Genomic DNA, 19,527 nt, shown 5'->3' with positions numbered 1-19,527 from the left:
ACTCTGCTTTTATAGATCATCTAGACTGCCCACACTCCGCCCCAAGAATTCATTTGAAAACAAACACCGCGGGCGAAACAGCGCCAGCGCCCCGCAGCTCACGTACAACGGTCGCTTCCCTGTTTGGATTCTGCTTTTCGCAGATGCCTTCCTGGGGGTGGCAGCCGTGTGTCCCCCTCGGATGTCCCCCCAGCCGCCAGACCACACAGGTGCAGGGACACCAGGCCCCTTTGCTCCCGCGCCCCCTCGGCCCAGAGGCGGCTCTGCCTGGGGCCTCCACCCCCTTTCTCACCGGGAGGGGGAGGAACCCAAGGCCACCCAGGACCTTGAGGACCGCGTGTGGGACGGGCTGAGCCCGGGCGCTGGCTAGATGCTGACAAAGCAAGGCACGCAGCACAGAGCCCACGGGGCCCGCACCCCGGAGGCCGAGGGCGCGGCCTGAGAGAACGCACGCTCAGGACGCCCAGGAGGAAAAGGAATCGTGAAGGAAAAAAGCGAGGCGTCCGCGTTTGCTGGGAGACGCTCAGCTGTGTGCAGAGGTCCCTGTGCAGGGCCCGGAGACAGTGAGAGAGAAGGCACTCCCGCCGGCCGGTCCGGTCTCTTTATTGCGCGGACGCGCTCAGAGTCTGTTGACGTCGAGCTGGGGGAAGAGCAGCAGGCAGTACACCAGCAGCCAGAGGAACAGGATGAAGTACATCATGTCCGGCTGCTGGACGAACTGCGTCAGGGAGTCGCTGTGCGGGCTCTGGCTCTCCCGCAGTGAGGCTTCACCCGAGTGGTTGGCCTTCCTGCAGGAGGGAGACACGGCTGTTATAAGCGGGACCCGGGGGAGCGGACCCCACCGCTCCCATGCTCCCACCTGGCTGCCCAACCGGAGAGCTGCGGGCAGCCCAGGGAGGCACCCACGGGCCCCCGCAGTCCACATGGAGACCCAAGGAGGGCGCTAGGGGCCAGGCGTCCGCAGCACGAAGAGGGAGGGGCTGTGAGCCCATTGCACAGCTGGGCAGACTGAGACTCACTGGGTGACGGGGCTTGCCCAGGCCACACGATGACTGTGATAGAGCCGGGCTCTGGCCCAGGTCTCACTCCCAGGCCAGGACACCTTCCTTGCCACCTCAGTGGCCTGAACACCGTTAGACACGGGCAGTTCTATTATCAGGGACAGAGGGGACTTCCTGGGTCATACAAAGGAAGAGAGCATTCCCTGATGTCAGATCATTTGAAAACAGCGGTCAGAAACAAATGCCAAAACCCAAAAACTACCACCAAGTTTGGTTTTGGGCTTTTAAATAATTAATGACTAGATTTGGTTTTGGTCAGATTAGTCTTTCTTCTTCTTCTTCTTTTTTTTTTTCCCACAGAAGGCAGCATTAAAGCAACCTTTAGCTTTTGCCTGGTGGATAAAGCCCAGAAGTTCCAAATTTTCACATCTGGTTGGAAGGGGTGCTGGGAGCCTCTGCTTGGAGCTCACTGGGACGTTTTGGGGGGCTTGTGATGGAAGCTCTGAGAGGGAACCCTACTTCATCCCGACTGTCTCCCACACAATGACAGGCCAGGCCAGGCCTTGGCCTAGGAACCCAGCGATTCACATGCGGAAACCCGACAATGGACAGAGTTGCTTTCTCTTTCTCAAAACTGTTTTTAGAGAAAATTTAAACTATATTCTTTATTGCAAAGGTAATAAATGTTCAAAATCACGGGAAACTGCCGGGCTGGTGTGGCTCAGTGGTTGAGCAGCGACCTGTGAACCGGAAGTCACAGCTGGATTCCCGCTCAGGGCATGTGCCCGGGTTGCGGGCTCCATCCCCAGGAGGGGGTGTGCAGGAGGCCGCCGATCAACGATTCTCTCTCATCACTGATGTTTCTCTCCCTCTCCCTTCCTCTCTGAAATCAGTAAAAATGTATTTTTTTAAAAAAACAATGTGGAAAACTGACCGCACGTCTCCACCTTGCCTGTTCCATTTTCCGAGTGACCCCCTCATAAAAGCTAAGCGCCGTTTCCCCAGGAGTGTGTCGAGCCTGACGGAAAATGTGAGTTCATCTCTCCATGTGACGGCAGGAGAGGGAACAGGTCTGGCCTCCAGTGAGGCGCCGCAGAGGCGGGACTCCGGCCATCACACTCCTGGGGGCGGGGGAACTTTCAGGCAGAGGTTTTCCGTTCCAATCATGCAAGTCCTTCCATGCCCATTCAAATCCGTGGCAGATATTAAAAAAAGATCAGCAAAATGAAGCGAGTCAGCGACTCGCACGGGCCCCGGGAGCAGGCCTGGCTTGGTGTTAGAGGCTTCCTGGCTCCCTAGGCCCTAAGCGGGCAGCGGTGCGGCAGCTTAGCCTAGTTCTCCACGGTAAGAGATACTTTCATGGACATCCTGGCATGTTTGCACTCCCTCTTCATGTCTGCTCTGACGCCATAAAACTGTAAAATCAGCTCAGTGAGCCTCTGAGTATTGTACCTGCAGTGGCGACAGAACGAACAGGGCCGTCAGCGCATGGCATTCCCAGCATCGCACCCCTTCCGCTCCCGCCTGGCCCTCCCTGGCCCCCAGCACACGCTGCTCACAGGCAGGTGCCCGACCCACGCCTGTCTCCACACGGAGCCGCGCTTTCCGCTCGTTAATGTCACTCTTCCCTCCCACTCTTCGCCAGTTCCCATTCATCCCCCCGGGGACGTGAAGCTCTTCGGCATGATCTCAGACTGCATTTTGTTATCGACAAAGCCTCGCTGGGGAATAGCCACCCCGCCCCCACCTTTTGCAGACGGCTGGCTGCACAATTAAAACAGAAAGAGGTTTTTTGAAACCCCACCACCCTTGGAGGGAAGCCACCAACCTGGTTAACATTCGGTTTCTTCTGTCATCCAGATCGGCTGCATTCCTCAACTGAACATAGCTAGAGTGATCCTACAGTGAAATTCATAAACAAAACCCCCGCAACCCAATTAGTAAAGATGAAATCTCTGAAACAGAAAATAAAATGGTTTTAAACATACAAAGCTGAGCACGCCCCGCTTCTCTCAATATCGTACACACCTAGTTCCTGAGGCCACGTGCTCAGCCATGTTCCACAGTATTCCACCCTCTCCCCGGCCCACCCCGGACTGGGGGCCCCATCCCCTGGGTCAGGGCCGTGGACCATGGTGCTTTGGGTGCCAACACAAGCAGAGCCACGTTGTTGCAAGCGTCAAGGACCCTCCTCTCCCGCTGCACCTGCCATTGAACTTCTCTTTCTGGGTATGGTGGGGGCGGGGGCATTGGGTGCATTTTCTTATATAACAAAGAGACCTTCGGGCTTTAAAATCATCACTTTATTTACATCCCCTATGGCCCAAACTGGACATCCGACTGGACTGTGCTTAACAACAAGATTTCAATGTGCTTGCCTTCTATCCAAAAGTATAGTTGTTGCATGCTGGGGAGGAGGAAGGATGGAAAGGAAGTGATTAGCAGTGGCGCTCAGAAGAAGAAGAAATTCGCATACTAACCGATTCCAAAGACCTGTTAGTATGTCGTCGAATGTAAATGCTGGAGTCGCTGTGGCTAGTCCTGAAAAACAAACACACGTTTTGAATTGGTGCCACCAACAGCTCCGCGTGGCTCAGCGGGGCTCCCCCACCTCCCGAAGCTTCTGCATCGCATTAGGCAAACCGCGACTTCAGACCCGGCGAGGGAGACGAGACCTTCCACCCAGGACGTCCACGCGGGCGGGAGAGGGCTACAGACACCAGGATGGATGTGAGACACAGTGAGCAAGCACTGCACACGGAAAGCAAAGCACGTGTTCTCGAAAGTCACAGGATTTTGCAGCAGAAAGGGCTCTCTTTTCCCAGCAGCCCGACGTCTGGGGCCTGCCATACGCCCTCTGCAGGTCCACCCAAGGGTTGGAAGAGCGGAGGTCAGACCTGGGCCATGACCTGGAACCCGCACCCTCCCAGGGCTGCGTCCCAGGCACCGCCTGCCCTCAGCTCGGCTAACCCTTGGCTGGACGCCCGCTTCTCATGCGCGATGAGGCTGATTTCCTGGCTGTGGCTTTGAGGCTGATGTGGAATAGATCTGACCGTCTACGGTCAGTTTTCCTCGTCTCTAAAATGGATCACTCCCCCCCCCCCCCGTACTTCACACAGCTGGGGGTGGGTAACAGGTCAGAGTGGCCCCTCTGGTGGCTTAGCAGGAAAACTAGATGCTGGGTGTCAACGTGCCGGCAGACAGTTATCTCAGTTTCCTCCCGGGAGACCGACTGTGTGGCACCCTGGGGGCCGGAAACAAGGCATCGGATGCAGAGCTGACCCTGAAGGCATTCCCCAGCGAAGCCCAGGTTCGCCCGTCCCCTGCAGTTCTGCCAACATCAGCCAGCCCTGCCTGCGCACCGGGCACATTTCAGGGACTGCTTGGTGCGGGGCGCCCGGCCAGGCCTCGGGGAAACCTCAGCCCTGTCCTTCACCCAGAGCCTGTGCTGGTTTGTGCTGGTGTCACGGCACCAGAATGAAACAACAACACTCGCCCACAAAGAAAAGAGCCCCCCTGCCGTGTCCTTGAGAGCGGGCGCAGCGCTAGGGCCCGGGTGCAGGCACTCTCTCCCGGATTTGTGATGTTTTCTGGCAAAAAGCGCATCCCCCCAGGGCGGGGCCTCCCGCTCTGCCCACCCCGCTCCCAGATGCGTTCTCTAGGTGGGCTGTGTCACAGTGCCATCCGCAGGAGACGAAGGTCTGCTCCCTGAACGTGGATCTCCGAGCACGCACAGCACCCTCAGAGCCGACGGGCGCCAGGCACTGGGCCAGGTGCCCAGGCCCCGCCCCCCAGGGAGCCAGCCACTGCCTGTAAGCATACGTTCCTTCCTTTATTTGTCCACCCACAGAACGCCTCCTGAATGCCAGCTGCAGCCAGGCTGTGCTAAGGGCACGGGCAATGCTGATGCGCCCTCCCCGCCCCCAGGGCACTGGCCCACCTCCAGTGGGGAGCCCTGGTAAACATGCTCTTCCACAAGTGATTAGAGAAGCCCTGCTCTGACAAGAGCAGGGGCTGTGAGAACATAGAAAGGCGGGTCAAAGACAGCCTGGAGGAATCCAAGAAGGCTGCCTGGAGGAAGTGGAAGTGAAGCTGGGATGGACCCAAGGGAGCAGCACGGCAGGAGACAGGCAGGGGACAGAGGGTCCTCAAAGGTGAAGGAACTTGGATGAGGGGGTGGGCATTCAAGGACCTCAACTAACACCAGGTGCCTGGAGCGCGGGGAGAAGGGGGCAGGGTGCCTGAGGTGGACGGAGACGAAGCTGGGAGGCAGCTCACGAGGGTCCAGCAGGCTGGGGACCCAGGCCCTTCCTGCCTCGACCAATAGGAAACCACAGGTGGTGACTGAGCCAAGAAACAGTCGGAAAAGCATCCTGGGAAGAGAAATGCCCAGAGCTCAGTCCCATTCAGTCGCCTGGGGCCAGGTCCTGACTTTAAACTCAGCACCATCCACACTGCAGGGAGCAGGTGAGCGGGCCGGGCCCCAGGAGGGCCCCGCGGTCCTCACTAGTCACACTCAGGAGCACACCCGCACATGCCCCGCCCGCCGCTCCTTCCCCACGCCCACCTCTCCTCCTGCCCGCCGCATGCCACCATGTGTACTGAGCGCCCCCATGCCAGACGCCTGCCCAGCTGTTTCCTTCATCTGTGATGCCTTCCCTTCTCTCCCTCCCCCAGGTCCAAATCCCGCAGAATCCTCAGCGCTCACCGCAAATGACAGGCCAGCCCCCACGCCACCCTGACCCTCCATCTGCCTCTGAGGCCTAAACCGTGAAATCCCCACTTGCCTCTTGACACCTGAGGCGTCCGTCCCCTCCAGGCCTAGTCCTGGGAGACCGGAAGGAGCCGTCTTCTCTCTCCAGCTAGGAGGCCCTGGAGGACAGAGCCGAGCCTGCACCCCGCTGTGACTGACCTCCTCGGAAGTCCCCAAGCCTCGTGGACACCATCACAGGTGGCTGCCCACACATCACTGAGAACTAACTTCTTAGGGAGAAGCTAAGCGGCCTGACAAGTGACCCTCGGCCCCTCCCCAGGCTGTGATCGAGTAGGTGACAGCGGGCCGTGTGCCTACAGAGTCAGCAGCACGTACAGCAGCCCAGCTCCACGCTAAGACACAGGTGTCTGCTGGACAGTCACGAAACGGGCGGGGAGAGGGACTCTGGAGTCAGGGCCAAAGGTGGTAGCAGTCTCCCATTGTGCCCCCCCCCCCCCCCCTCGAAGCAGGGCAGAGGGGAGGCGGGAGGCTGAGCATCTGCCAGCCACTTCTCGGCTCTCCCGTCTGGGCTTCTCACCACCCCACACGCAAACCTCACCAGCTTCCCTTTGCAGCCAGGATGGCTCCCCCTGCAAGGCCACGAGGGGCCAGGAATGCACATGGTGGTGCAGTCCCACAGGTCTGAGTCCGAGACCCAGCTCTGTGGCGTCCTAGGCTGAGGGCTGCTGCGAGCCTCCTTGTCCGCCATCATGAGGCACAATCCTAGCCCCCGCCTCTGGGGGTGCCGGGGGAGTTAAAGAGGAAACGCATAGGAGATGCCTGACCACAAGGGCAAACAGAGACCCCGTGACAGGAGTGATAATGGGGAGAGGCCAGGGTCCCCTGGAAGTCAGCAGTTCCATGTTTTCCCTGGGACGAATCCGGCCCACCTGGTGGCCGGGGAGGACAGAGTGGATGTACCTACATGCCTCGTGCCCATCAGTTCAAGTTCATGATCCTCCCTGACAAAAAGGAACCATCCTGAGCTCTTTAGAACCAAACTCCCGGGCGAAGCCATGGCGTTAAAGTCCAAATTCCATGTGACAGCTGAGACAGGTCCCTCGGGCCCCATGCGGCTCAGCCCTCCCAAGTCTGGAGGACTCTGATAGTCAGCTACGTCCCATTTCTAACTGCGCAACCTGCGGTCACCTGCGGGCCGGGCCGGCCATTGCTCGGCACACCCCACACCTCCCCGCGGCCCAGCCACGTCTCTGCTCACTGCCCTTCCCCCACAGGGACCTGGAGGAGGCAGGGGCAGGCTCCCGTCTTCCCGCTGTGCTGTTTGTCAGCAGGCCTGGCGACGGTGAGGGCCGGCGGGGACCCAGGTGGAGAGCTGAGGAGTCAGTTTCTGATTATGGCAGATGGCCACCTTGCCAGACGAACTTGGTATGAATCGGAAGAACCTTCTTACAAAGTTTCCTTTGCTGCCAGTCCCACCCCCCAACCCCGTCACGTCAGAAACTAACAATGTGCTGGGTTCAGAGACCCTCTCTCTCTAGCTGGGTCTCCCGGGTGAGGAGATGGCGACACAGTACCTGGAAGGGACTCTGTGGAAGCCAGGGTCTTCGTCCAGCTCGTCGGAGGACCGCACAGCCCCGGGGGTGAGCAATATTGAACTTTCTACGTCGTCCACATGCTTCTTTTTTTCCTTTTTTTTGCTGCTGACCGATTCTTCCATCACTTTTTCTTCTAAAGCGTTTCTTAAGTTTTCTGAGTTTGGGGATTCCTGGGACTTAAGGACAAGACAACCAAATATAAGTCAGCATTTCATGCTGAGATACCCAGTGGGTGACACCATCCCGCACCTGGATCCAAGGCCCAGAGGGGGCCTCCCTCTCACTCTGCCTCTCCCACGAATTCCCTCCAGCACAGCCTGCCGGGGAAGGGGGGCCATCCGAACTCCTGTCCCCAGTGCAGAGTTCAAATGCTCCCAACAGGTGCGGTGAAATGCCAGGAGGTCTAGAGTCCGCAGACTCTAGTTTAAAACCCTGACCAAGTCAGCTCTCTGACCTTGAGTGACTGACTTTCTCTCTCTGACCCTCAGTTTCCTTGTCTGTCAAACCCTATATAATAAAGAGGTAATATGCAAATTGACCCTCAAACCCACACAAGATGGCTGCCTATGACCAGGCCGGCAGGGGGTTAGTGAGGGATGACCAAACAACTGAACAAACAGGCTGCATGGGGCGACCAGGCTGGCAGGGGGGCCGTGAGGGGTGACCAGGCCGGCGGGGGGGGGGGGGGGGCGGAGCAGTTGGGGATGACCAGGCCAACAGGGGAGGCAGTTGGGGTGACCAGGCCGGCAGGGTGGCAGTTAGGAGCAACCAAGCTGGCAGGGGGGTACAATTGGGGGCGACCAGGCCAGCAGAGGGGGGCAGTAAGAGGCTATCAGGCTGGCAGGGGGAGGGATAGTTGGGGGCAACCAGGCCAGTGGGGTGGGGTGGGGTGCAGGAGTGCAGTTGGGGGCGATTAGGCTGGCAGGGGGGCTAGCAAGGGACAACCAGGCCAGCAGAGGGGGCAGTTAGGGGCGATCAGGCCGGCACATACAGGCAGCGAGGGACGATCAGGCCAACGGTGGCGGGGCAGTTAGGGTCAACCAGGCAGGCAGGCAGGTGAGTGATTAGGAGCCAGCGGTCCAGAATTGTGAGAGGGATGTCCGACTGCTGGTTTAGGCCCAATCCCCAGGGATCGGGCCTAAACCAGCAGTCGGACATCCCCCGAGGGGTCCTGGATTGGAGAGGATGCAGGCTGGGCTGAAGGGACCACCTCCCCTCCCCGTACACAAATTTCGTGCACCGGGCCTCTAGTGGGTATAATGATGACCAACCTCTTCCCACAACATGATTGTGCTTCCTATAAAGGATGTCCCTCACAACGGGCAATGGTTGGACCCTTCACACAACCATCAGCCGCTTAAACAGAGAAACGACTCCTGGAAGCCAGGGGGGCCCAAGGGTGCAAGGTCGCCCGAGTTTGGAGACGTGCACACACAGACACACGTACAGCTGGTGGGAGGACCCTTCCCTGTGCCCTGGCCAGAGGTGGATTATAGGGCACCTCTCACGCTTACTGGATAAGGAACGTTCTTTGAGCCGTGTCTACAGCCAACACTCTGAAACCCGTTGGCAGTGCTCGCGAGTGAAACCAAGAAGCGTGGGAACGTTGGAGCAGTGTCTCGAGAATTCCTTCGGGGCCGGAGGAACCTGCTCCACAGGCGGTGGACTAAGCACTGAGCTGCCGGCCTGCGCAGCCACAGAACAATGGCCTGTGCAGAGAGTAAACCGCCCTCGGCAACTGAAACTCCAGCCCTCCTCCGTCATCAGTGGTACCTTTCTGAGAGGTGAAATGAGGAGACACCTTTTTTTTTTAAAGACTAGAAGAACCTGCCATTTTCTGGTCTCTTTTGAAGGCATATTTTCCTTTTTTCAAGGAGGGCCAGGCATCAGAGAGATGCTCCCTCCTGTGCTGTCCTGGCTGCCCAGGGGCAAGGCTCACAGACCTCCCCTGCCACTCCGAGCTGCACTCCCTCCCTCGGCGGACCCACAGGGACCAAGGCCAGGGCTACACTCGGGCCAACAACAAGGTGGGCTGGAGAGCAGTGGGCACTGCTCGGGGGACAGGTGAGAGCCAGAGGGAGCAGATCAGGGCCGAGAGCAGACCCGGCTCAGTATCAGAGTTCCAGTCTAGGTTCTGGTTTCACTCCCGGCCCAGTGCTCCGCAGCCCCACCCCAAAGCACTGGCCACTGGCGGGGCACACGAGCAGGTGTGCAACCTACTTTCAGCAATGACCGCAAGGAAAGCGGAAGAGATCGAAGCGCCTCATCTGCGATTGATTCCATAGGCCACGTTCAGCCAGCCGGAGGCAGAGGGAGGGGGGCTGAGCCCCTAATTAGCCATTTCAAGTATCACAGAGGGGCAGAGGGTCAACACGGGCTTTCTTCCCACCAACACTCGGTCCCCTGTCTTTTGTCCTAAGAGATTTTTGGCCCATAACCACCCAGAGAATAGCCCCATTTGCTGTCACGGCCCCCCAGTCTGAGGACCCCAAGACCTGAGCTCACTGAGGGACATTTCTAACCCCTGGATCTTGGGGTTTCTGGCAGGAAGAGCCTTCTGGGACAGGGCTGGCCTCCCACAAGCCTGCAGACAGCAGGTAGAGTGGGTGGAGGACTGGGGTCAGGTCCCTTCACGTGGGGGCAAACGGGGAGATGGCAGCGGGTCCCTGGGGACCCATCCAGCCCTCTACTCCATCCCAAGATGGACAGAGTGAGTGCCCCCGACTCCCAGGGCAATAGGAGCTCCCACCGCGCTCCTGAGAGCTGCACACCCCTGTCCAGAGCTGGCAAACCGATAAGCACAAGTGACCACGCTGACCTAAACGCTGAGTGCCTCATAAGGCTGCTCGGACCCCCTCCTCCTTCGGCCTCCCAGCGGCAAGCCGGCTCATTCCTCCACCCCTCCAGTGCGTGAGCCAGAGCATCGTCGTCTATCTTGGGCTTCAGTGCACCCTACCTTCACCTTTCACCCCAAACTACCACGCAAAACACACCTTCGTCTCCCAATTGCAGGCCGTCAGGGGGTCTCCAGAGCCCAAACCTGAATCGCAAACGCGCACCTCTCCTGGGAGAGACCATCCAGCCGCGAGACTGGCGGGGCCCTGGGAGGGAGGCTGTGCCGGGGCAGGAGCTGAGCTCTGGAGGCGGAACTCCCAGGGGGCGGCCCCTACCTGCTGGCTCGCCCCAGGGGCGCGGGCTGTGGCCTCCCTCTGCTGGTGGTCCTCTGGGGCCAGGGCGGGGGGAGGGCCCGAGGCTGGCTTGGCCCCCTGTGCTCCCTGGTCCCTGTCGGGCTCCTGGGTGGGGGGCCGGGGGAGGTCCTCGCCCAGGCCCCCGAAGCTGCCGCTGCTCTCGGAGGCCTCGGGCTCGTCCTCGTCCTCCCTTTGCTCCAGGTCAGACAGGTAGTCCTCCGGGTCCTCAAAGTCCGCGTCTTCGGCTTTGAAATCCTCCTGGCCTTCCGCGTACGCCTCCAGGACGGCGGCCAGGGGCACCTCGTAGTGTGGGTAGTAGAAGAGGTCGTGCGGGATGACGGAGACCTTGGAGAGGGGCGGGGAGGGCCTGAAGTCCAGGCCTTCCTCGCTGTGGCTGCCCAGGGTCTCCAGGCTCACTTGGCTGCTGGGCGGGTTGGAGGGCAAGTCCCCCACAAACGCGGGGGGGTCCTCGGCCTCCGCCTCCTCCTCCCCGCGCGGGGGCCGTGGGGACTTGCACTTCGCCTTTTCATACACCTCTGGCTTCCTGCCCCCCGGCTCCTCCTCTGGGGCCACCACACGGCTGTGGTCTTCGTGTCCGGGCTGCCCCGGGGGCTCGTCCGCACCTTCCATCCTGGGGGCGGACGTGCTTCTCCCGTTCCCCCGGTTCTCGGCCTGCTCCTCCGCAGCCTCCGCCTCCGCGGGCCCGTCCTCCGCGGGCGGGGGGTCCTCGCCGAAAGCCTGGCTGGTGGAGGCAAAATCGACGAGGTCACTGTTAAATTTAGAGGCTTTCAGGGGTATGCCTTCGAAATCGTCTACCTCGTCCGTGGCCTCTCCGGTCTGCAGCGTCACCTTGATCTCCGAGGAATCGGCCAACACGGTCTCCTCTCCGAGGCGCGCCCGGGGGCAGCCCTCCTCGCCCGGGCTGGCCGGCCGCTCCGAGGCCCTGTTCCGGGGGGCAGAGCCCTGGGGGGTCTGAGAAGGGCCGGTCTGACGGTCCGCCGGGCAATCATCGCCCGGGGCCTGGTCCGGGGCTGCCTCCGGCCTTTCCTGGGCGACCTCCGGGCCGTGCCCATCCTGCTTCCACAAGTCCTTGGTCCCCCGCGGGCCGCCTTCGAAGCCGCAGTCTTGGCCGTGGACGGGGTCCTTGCTGCAGGAGGCGTCCTTGTAGACGTCCGCTTCAAAGTGCACCGTTTTCTTGACCGGCAGGGAGCTGGACCTCTGGTTGTCCTTTCTGGATAAGATGGAAAATTCTGGAGGCGGCTCGCTGAGGCTGCAGGTCCTGCCGGCGGCCCCGAGGGTGTCCCAGTCCGTGCCCTGCTGTGTGACCTCGGGGGGGCTGTTTGCCGGCGTGGGGCCAGAAGCGCCACCCGGGCGGGAGTTCTTCCCGCACGCGGGCTTGTCGCAGACGAAGACCTTGGAGGGGGGCGGGTGGCTGGTGTCGTGGTTGACGGTGTAGGCCCGCTCCCCGTCGTCAGTCACATAGAAGACGGTGCTCTCCTGCTCCGAGGGCGTTTCTTTAATGCGGACGAAGGTGGACTCGATCGGGGCGTCTTTATCTGGGTCCACAAAATCCTCCTGCGGACAAACACAGGGCAACAGGGTGTCAGCAGCACCTTGAAGTACAGCGTATCCCCTCTCAAAGGGCACGGCCCAGAGCAGGAAGGTGGCTTCGGAGCGAACGCTCAGTGTTGTAACTAACGTGCAGATGGGTGCCAAGGACTACTGTTTCTGCCACAGTATTTCACAAAGACTGCATTTCCCAGCTCTGGATACAAAGAAATCTCAATGCACTAAAGTAAGTAGGATGAGCCCTTCTAAGTGAGCAAAGATTTTCAGCTTTGTTTTTCCAATATATTTTTATTGATTTCAGGGAGGGGGAGAGGGAGAGATAGATCAATGATTCTCTCTCATCATTGATATGAGAGAATCACTGATCAGCTGCCTCCTGCACAGCCCCACTGGGGATTGAACCCACAACCCCGGCATTGCCCTGCCCACGGGAATCGAACCGTGACCTCCTGTTCCAAGGTTGACGTTCAACCTCTGAGCCACACAGGACAGGTGACTGTCAGCTTCGGTGGGCCACTGCCTAGTCTGGGGATGGATAGGAGGAGTGCTGACCCACCTGAGATAAGGAAAGATCAGCCCACCCTTCACTGATTGTGTGGGCAGGTATGAATCTAAAAGGACCCCAAATGCAAAACCAAATCTCCTGACAGTATGCTAAGTCTCCCACACGGGGACATTTGCTGAGTAAGAAACAGCTGTGGGCAGGGCTGCAAAGCAGAGAGTGACCTGGGGTATTGCCGTGGTTGGCACCCGGTGCACGTGTGGAATCGGTGTGTTGACCTCATCTTAAAATGATGTGAAACCAGAAAGCCAAAACTAAATAAAACTGCACCATATCCCTTACTGAGTCCTGGGAAGGCCAAAACGATTAGTTCCTCATTGTAAACCCTTGTTTAGGAAAGGACTACATTCTTGGGGGTGGGGGAGAGGGAGGGAATGTTCATTTATACACTAGGTCTGACATAAAAGAAACAATGTTAAGATACCAAGAAGCAGGGGAATGAGACCCATAAAGGAGAGAAACAACTGTCATTAGAAGTAGACCCATATATGAGCCAAGATTAGAACCAGCAGATAAAGATGCTGAAATTAACTATTTAACCTATGCTACAAGAAATACACAGGCAGTTCTTTGGGCTGAAGAGAAATGATCATAGAGGGAAGCCAGGATCTGAAGGAGGGAATGAAAAGTGCCTGAAATAGTAAATATAGGGTCAATATCAAAAAACGAAAAAGTTTTCTTAAAAAGCCTCCTAACTATTTAAAGCAAAAATGTGACAAAGTATTGGGATTAGAATATAGAGAAGTGAGGTAAATGACAGTAGTAGCACAAAGGAATGGAGAGGAAGTGAGTGGAATTAAATGTTTACATATATAAAATATATAAAAAATCCATTTTACTGCAAATGTTATAATAGGAATTCAACGTAGACTGAGGTATGTTCAAGATGAGTATTATAACCCCTAGAACAACTACTAAGAAGATAAAACAAGGAGAGGTGGCTGAAAAGCCCACAGTGGAGCTAAAACGGAAACAAAAGAATAATTGAATCATCCAAAAAAGGTTAGGCAGGAAGAACAAAGGAGCAGAGCACAGGCAGGACCAGTGGAGAACAAGGGTCAAGATGGTAGATGAAATCTCCGTAAATGGCCGAAAAACACACTAGTTAAATGACGTGCTAATTCTTGTCAGAATGGACAGAAAGCAAGACCTGACGATAAACTGTTTATAAGAGACGTGTTAAAATGTTAGCGCACACACACTGCAAAGAAAGAGAAGGAAAAAGACATATCGTGCAAACAGCATGAGAAAGCCGCTATGGCTACATACTTCTATCAGACAAAGTACCCTGCCAGAGAAAGAAAGAACCTGCGTAAAACTACAACCACCGAGTCACCAGGGCGCTACACCCATCCTAAGTGTGTGTGCGTCCATAGCATGGCTTCAGCATCCACACAGCGAAGACTGACAGAGCGAAGGAAAACAAGCCCACAGTCACGAGTTGGAGATTTTAAACATTTCTCTCTCACACTCACCGATAGGGAAAGAAGAAAAAATAGCAGTATGCCTATAGGGTGTGAGAACAGCACATTGACCAACCCGACCTAACTGATACTCAAAGAATGTTAATTCTTTCCACGCGTAGGACACATTCTTTTCAAGTGCATATGGCACACGTAACCAAAGTAAACTACATATGGGGACAGCAAGCTGGGCACAGTGTCCGGTACACGGACGGCTAGGGCTTAGAGAATGTCTGCTGAAATGAACTACACTCGGCTGAACTGCCAAGGAACAGTCCGATGGTGCCTAGATTAGTGGGGGCTTGTTGTCTGTTGTCCCCTGGGGATGTGTATGGACTGTTCTGTGGTGACGCACTATGTTCTGGGACTCAGGGGGACTTTGTCAGGTCCCATCCTGCTCCACCTCTCCTTCCCCCGCCCTGTCTGCAGCACTGGGGAGAGCCAAGTGTCAGAACTGCTGAATCCTGGCTGTGACCCCTACAAACACCGTAAGTTTGAGTTGATTTCAAACTTTGCCTACATCTTAAGGGCTCAGGGCTAAGTATCCCCGAGTTTAATCATGGACTAGGAAATTTACAAAATATTATTATACCATACTAGAGGCCTGGTGCACAGATTCAAGCACCGGTGGGGTCCCTTGGCCTGGCCTGCGCCCTCTCACAATCCGGAACCCCTCGGGGGATGTCCGACTGCCAGTTTTGGCCCAATCCCCACAGGCCAGGCTGAGGGACCCCGCGGGTGCACAGATGCGTGCACCGGGCCTCTAGTATACATATAAGATCTTTGGTTAATCTCTTCCTGACCTTCCTTCTGAGGTTCATCAGCCTGTTCCATGTTTCCATGCCTGTGCGTTGAGCATTTGCCTATGGTGTCAGTGTGCATCATAGATATCGGTTGAACGGTCGCTTAGGCTTTTATATTATATAGATACTAGAGGCCTGTTGCACGAAAAGATTCGTGCAACAGGCCTTCCCTTCCCCTCCCGTGGCTGCCAGCACCAGTTTTCCTCCAGCACCCGGGACCCAGGCCTTTGCTCCGGCCGGAGCCGCCTTCAAGCCTTCGCGGCTCCGGCCAGAGTCGCCTTCAGTCTTTGCTCCGCCGCTTCGTGCCTACGTATGCAAATTAATCGCCATCTTTGTTGGTGGTTAATTTGCATATCTCGCTGATTAGCCCATGGGAGGCGTAGCGAAGGTACGGTCAATTACCATGTTTGTCTATTCTTAGATAGGATTGTATAATGTATACAGCTGCACAATTTAATATATTAGACTATATATTGTATTATTATAAAAATAATAACAGTCCTAGCCTGTTTGGATAGAGTGGATAGAGTGTTGGCCTGTGGACTGAAGGGTCCCAGGTTCGATTCCAGTCAAGGGCACATGCTGGGGTTGTAGGCTTGATCCCTAGTAGGGGACGTGCAGGAGGCAGCCAATCAATGATTCTCTTTCATCATTGATATTTCTATCTCTCTTTCCCTCTCCTTTCCTCTCTGAAAAAATAAAAATACATTTAAAAAAAATTGTTACAGGTGTGTTTTGAACATTGTCTTTTATAAATTTTCACACTCTGATAAAATCTGCCAGACTGCTAAAATGTTCTATCTGACATCTAAAAAATCAAGCAAGTTACCCATATTAATGCGAGCATCTTTTATAACCTTAGTACAGTTTGGCATGTGAAGAGGTTTGCGAGAGGCGTAGCTGCCTAACTTCCCGTCCTGCTTTTCACATAATACACATCATACGTGATTTTGAAATTAACGTGGGGCAGGGCAACGCTCAAGGGGCTTGAGATCAAGTTTTGATGATTCCCCCTCCTCAAACAACACAGCCCAAGCCCCAGCTTCAGTGGGTGGAAACGTAGTTTCAGAATTAAAGGCAAGGAAAACCAACATACGGCTTCCAGCTCCGGGAAATGTTCTAGAAACTGTGCCACGTAAGTCACGATAGACTGCTCGTCCGGCGTGTCAACCATGATGTCTGTTAAGAGAGACACGGGCGTTAGAAGGCCACGTGAACATGCGGTCTTCAAAGAGGCCCGCGCAGGACGCCCGGTGCGAGGGATCCGCTGGCCGCCGCGGTTTTTCCCGTCTCACACTGGAGGGAAATCAGGCCGAGAGGGGGAATCTTACTCGGGCGCCCTGAGCCCCGAGCCTCACACTTACTGGACTGAAGGCTGGTGAATGGGGGGCCCGAGTGTAGAACCCAGGACTCCTTATTCCCAAGGTCATCCATTACTCCTCTCCGTCCCACCACTGTGAGCCGCCAGCTCCCGGCAGCTCTGTCAGCGGGTACAGTCACCCAGGACCTTCCTCGCTGCTGGGGGGAGCCCCACACTAGCCTGGCCCACTGGGGAGCCCATCGGACAGTGAGAGCCAAGTGCCCTGGAGGGGCGTGTCCTTTCCAACCTGTCGCTACACGGATGGGACTGGTCCTGAGGGTAATTGAGAGGCCCCGGGCTTCCTTCAGCGAGATGCTCAGTGAGATGCAGACAGGACTGTTTCTGCAACAGCCCAGGGTGCACCAGTGGCAGGAGAGCCTCGGAAACATCACAATGCCCAATAGAAATAGGTAATGAAGACACGCTAGCCCCATGCAAAACACTGACGCCAAAAGTAAAACGTTAAGTAAAAAAAAGGAGAGACAAAACCATGCATACACGGAATGATCCCATTACGTTTTTAAAAATGTAGTTAAACGCATAAAAAAGCACTGGAGACATGAGCTCAGCGGTAGGAACGCAGACGTTATAAAAACGTCGTCATCGGATTTTCTGTATTTTCTACCCGGACAGCATGTGTGACGCAGAGCGCGAGAGCCGCCGCTACCTTCCGGCTCCAGGAGCCTGGGGATGTGAAGGGCGTCGTGCGCGATGCGGAAAGCCTTCTCCAGATTCTCCGGCATGGAGTCCTCCAGGGCCGCCTTCATGTCCACCAGGCTGGGGTCGATGGCCTTGATCACAGCCAGGAACGCCAGCCCACTCCTCCAGCTGCCCGCGAAGTCCTGCACCGCCACGCCGTACCTGCGGGAAAGCAGCGGGCGGCCCCAGCAGCTCAGCAAAGAGAGCCACTGCCGGGGTCAGCACGCAGCAGCCTCTCGGGCCTCCAAGTGCGGCTGGGAGCTGCGGACCGCGCGAGGCCGGGCGCCCCGAGCCCCAGAGAGCTGCAGGGAGCCATCACATGTCCCTTCTGGACAAATGGAAGGGGAAGGTACGCGTCCTACAAGGAGGCCGCGCAGGAAGGACCTCGTGTTCCCCGATGTCCAGATAGATAAGGAGCAACGTTATAATGCTCACCTTATCAGTGACATTCAGAGCAGCAGACAGCATGCGCTGTGTAATACGGTGGAACCAGAAAGTCCCCCTGCACACCCGGCTGCCCCCTCTAGGCTTCCTGGCTGTGGCCTTGGGCAAGTCCTGCCCCTGCCAGGCCTCAGGCTCCTCAGGGATAAACAGGGATCACCGCACGGTGACCTCCTGGTGGCGGTCGCAGAGAATACGAGCTTGAACCCCAAGAGTGGGCATGGCAGGCGGACACCCAATGGGCCACGTAGGCAGCACCTGGGCGCCAGCCACTAAGTGGCAGCTAACGTCGTATGTGAGAGACGCAGAGAGCTGATCCTGCCTCACCGCTTCCTTTAGAAACCATCCCGAGACCTGCCAGTTTCCCCCCTGTGGCCACCGAGTTCTCTGGGAAACAAACAGCCCGACCTTTTCCATTTAGGAACCATTAAGATTCACAAGAAGCTGGAAAGCAGCGAGCACTGTGCGCCCCGGAGTGTCTCAGCCAGGGCACTGACGCCGGGGCAGACGACCAAAGGCGCTCCAGGCCTTGTGGGTCTCCCCAGCTTCCTTTTCACGGGCGGTGTATGCGCCGTGACATTTTACCACAGGCTCAGAGGCCTGGAGCCACGGCCGGGAGCCATGGAGACTCCGACTGCGGCATCACCCCAAGGACACCTCCCCTCCTCATCACCCCCACTCTTTTTGGTTGTTTTATTTTTATTAGAGAGAAAGAGAGAGGGAGAGAGAGAAACATGGATGAGAGAGAGAAATGTTGATCGGCTGCCTCCTGCACACCCCCTACTGGGGTCGAGCCTGCAACATGGACATGTGACCTGACTAGGAATCGAACCATGATCTCCTGGTTCATGGGGTTGATTTCTTTTCAAACAACAGGTAATGACTATTTGCATACATCAACTCCACTGTGCTCTGCCCCTCAACCAAAGCTCCAAAGACCCAGCCTCACTCCCATCTTTTTTCCTTCACCGTTCCCCCCTATGCACGGGGAGAAGGGACAGGGTCTCTGTGCAGCGCTTTAACGTGCTGGTGCCACAGGCACTTTCCTGGGGTCTCTATCATCTCAGCCTAACCGCCCTGCCAGGCCGCGGATGGTAAATGACCATCTTGCAGCTGTGGCCGGCGGGGAAAGTGATTCTTCAGGGTCCCACCTGGCGTGTGCACGGCAGAGCGGAGGTGGCCCTGAGCTGGGGTGGCTTTTGCCTGCGTGGCCTGGCTTTCTCCCCAGCCTGGCCCACAGCCCAGAGGCCCAGGGGCTGTCGGCCACCGCCAGTTAAAGGCCCGACACCCAACTGCTAAAAGGCCTGGCCTGCTACCGCGCAGGGTCAAACAGGAGGCCGGGAACTTGGCTCCAATTCATGGTGTGCATTTTGGAAAGGCCAAACCTAGCTCTGATCAGCTGCAGCCTTCACTGTTACTAGTTAAGTGGGTGCAGACTGAGCGACACCTGGGCGCTTGGTAAGAAATGTGTACGTGCGCTTAGGATCCGAGAGACAGCCCCACTGTGGGGCTGAACGCGGGGGAAGCCCCTCTGCTTTGTAGTCAGATCCTCTCATGAGCTCTCTGCGAACCACGTTCTGCAAATACAGTTCTCTGTGCACAACACCTGCAGATGCCCCGCCCGTGCGGCCGCTCTGCCAGGCTCCACGCAGCAGCCGGCAGGGAACTGGCGCCTAACGTCATGGCCGCCAGGCCCCCTCCGCCGCCCCCCGGGAGGTCCTGCTCCCCTGCCTGGCGGCGGCCCGGGCGGGCGGGCGGCGGGCGCGTGGCTCACTTGCGCGTTTTCCGCTGCACCCACGCCAGCAGGGTCCGGATGGCCTTCCTCTGGTCTTTCACGGACAGCGCCGCGCTCCTCTCGGCCGTGGGCGTGGGTGGGAACGAGGAGTCGGAGTCTGTGCCCCCGGAGCCCGGCGACAGGCTGGACGGTGGCGAGTTTCTGCTGAGGTTGCCCGTGAGCTCCTTAATCTGGGAGGAAAAGAACCGTTTCAGACCCGGAGACAGACCCAGAGCCAACCCTCGTCTGACCCCAGGGACCCCGGGGGCCCGAGTGGCGGGAGCAGCTCACGCAGACGGGAGGCCCCTTCCCGACGCCGTGTGGGGGCCACGCCGCACGCGAGATGGCCTGCCCGTTG

The 19,527-nt window shown here is 57.3% G+C and overlaps 1 protein-coding gene across 2 annotated transcripts in view; it reads right to left on the bottom strand.

Moving 5' to 3' along the window:
* Nucleotides 1-587: 587 nt before the first annotated feature.
* CLMN (calmin) overlaps nt 588-19,527 on the bottom strand; it is an 85,947-nt gene continuing 67,007 nt past the window's right edge. The window contains exons 6-14 of one of the 2 annotated variants that reach the window (XM_036317935.1): nt 19,170-19,360; nt 16,923-17,116; nt 15,992-16,074; nt 10,481-12,073; nt 7,290-7,486; nt 3,482-3,542; nt 2,830-2,900; nt 2,357-2,453; nt 588-784 (exon numbers count right to left, since the gene is read on the bottom strand). In XM_036317935.1, coding sequence (XP_036173828.1) covers nt 620-784; nt 2,357-2,453; nt 2,830-2,900; nt 3,482-3,542; nt 7,290-7,486; nt 10,481-12,073; nt 15,992-16,074; nt 16,923-17,116; nt 19,170-19,360 — 2,652 coding nt within the window. In that variant the 3' untranslated portion in view covers nt 588-619. Of the gene's footprint in view, nt 789-2,356; nt 2,454-2,829; nt 2,901-3,481; nt 3,543-7,289; nt 7,487-10,480; nt 12,074-15,991; nt 16,075-16,922; nt 17,117-19,169; nt 19,361-19,527 lie in introns of both variants that reach the window. The other variant, XM_036317936.1, reaches the window with a different exon arrangement.

The sequence above is a fragment of the Myotis myotis genome, unplaced genomic scaffold (assembly GCF_014108235.1).
Source record: "Myotis myotis isolate mMyoMyo1 unplaced genomic scaffold, mMyoMyo1.p scaffold_m19_p_1, whole genome shotgun sequence".
NCBI lineage: Eukaryota > Metazoa > Chordata > Mammalia > Chiroptera > Vespertilionidae > Myotis > Myotis myotis.
The sequence above is the reverse complement of the archived record's forward strand: the minus strand, read 5'-3'. Positions and strand labels throughout refer to the sequence as shown.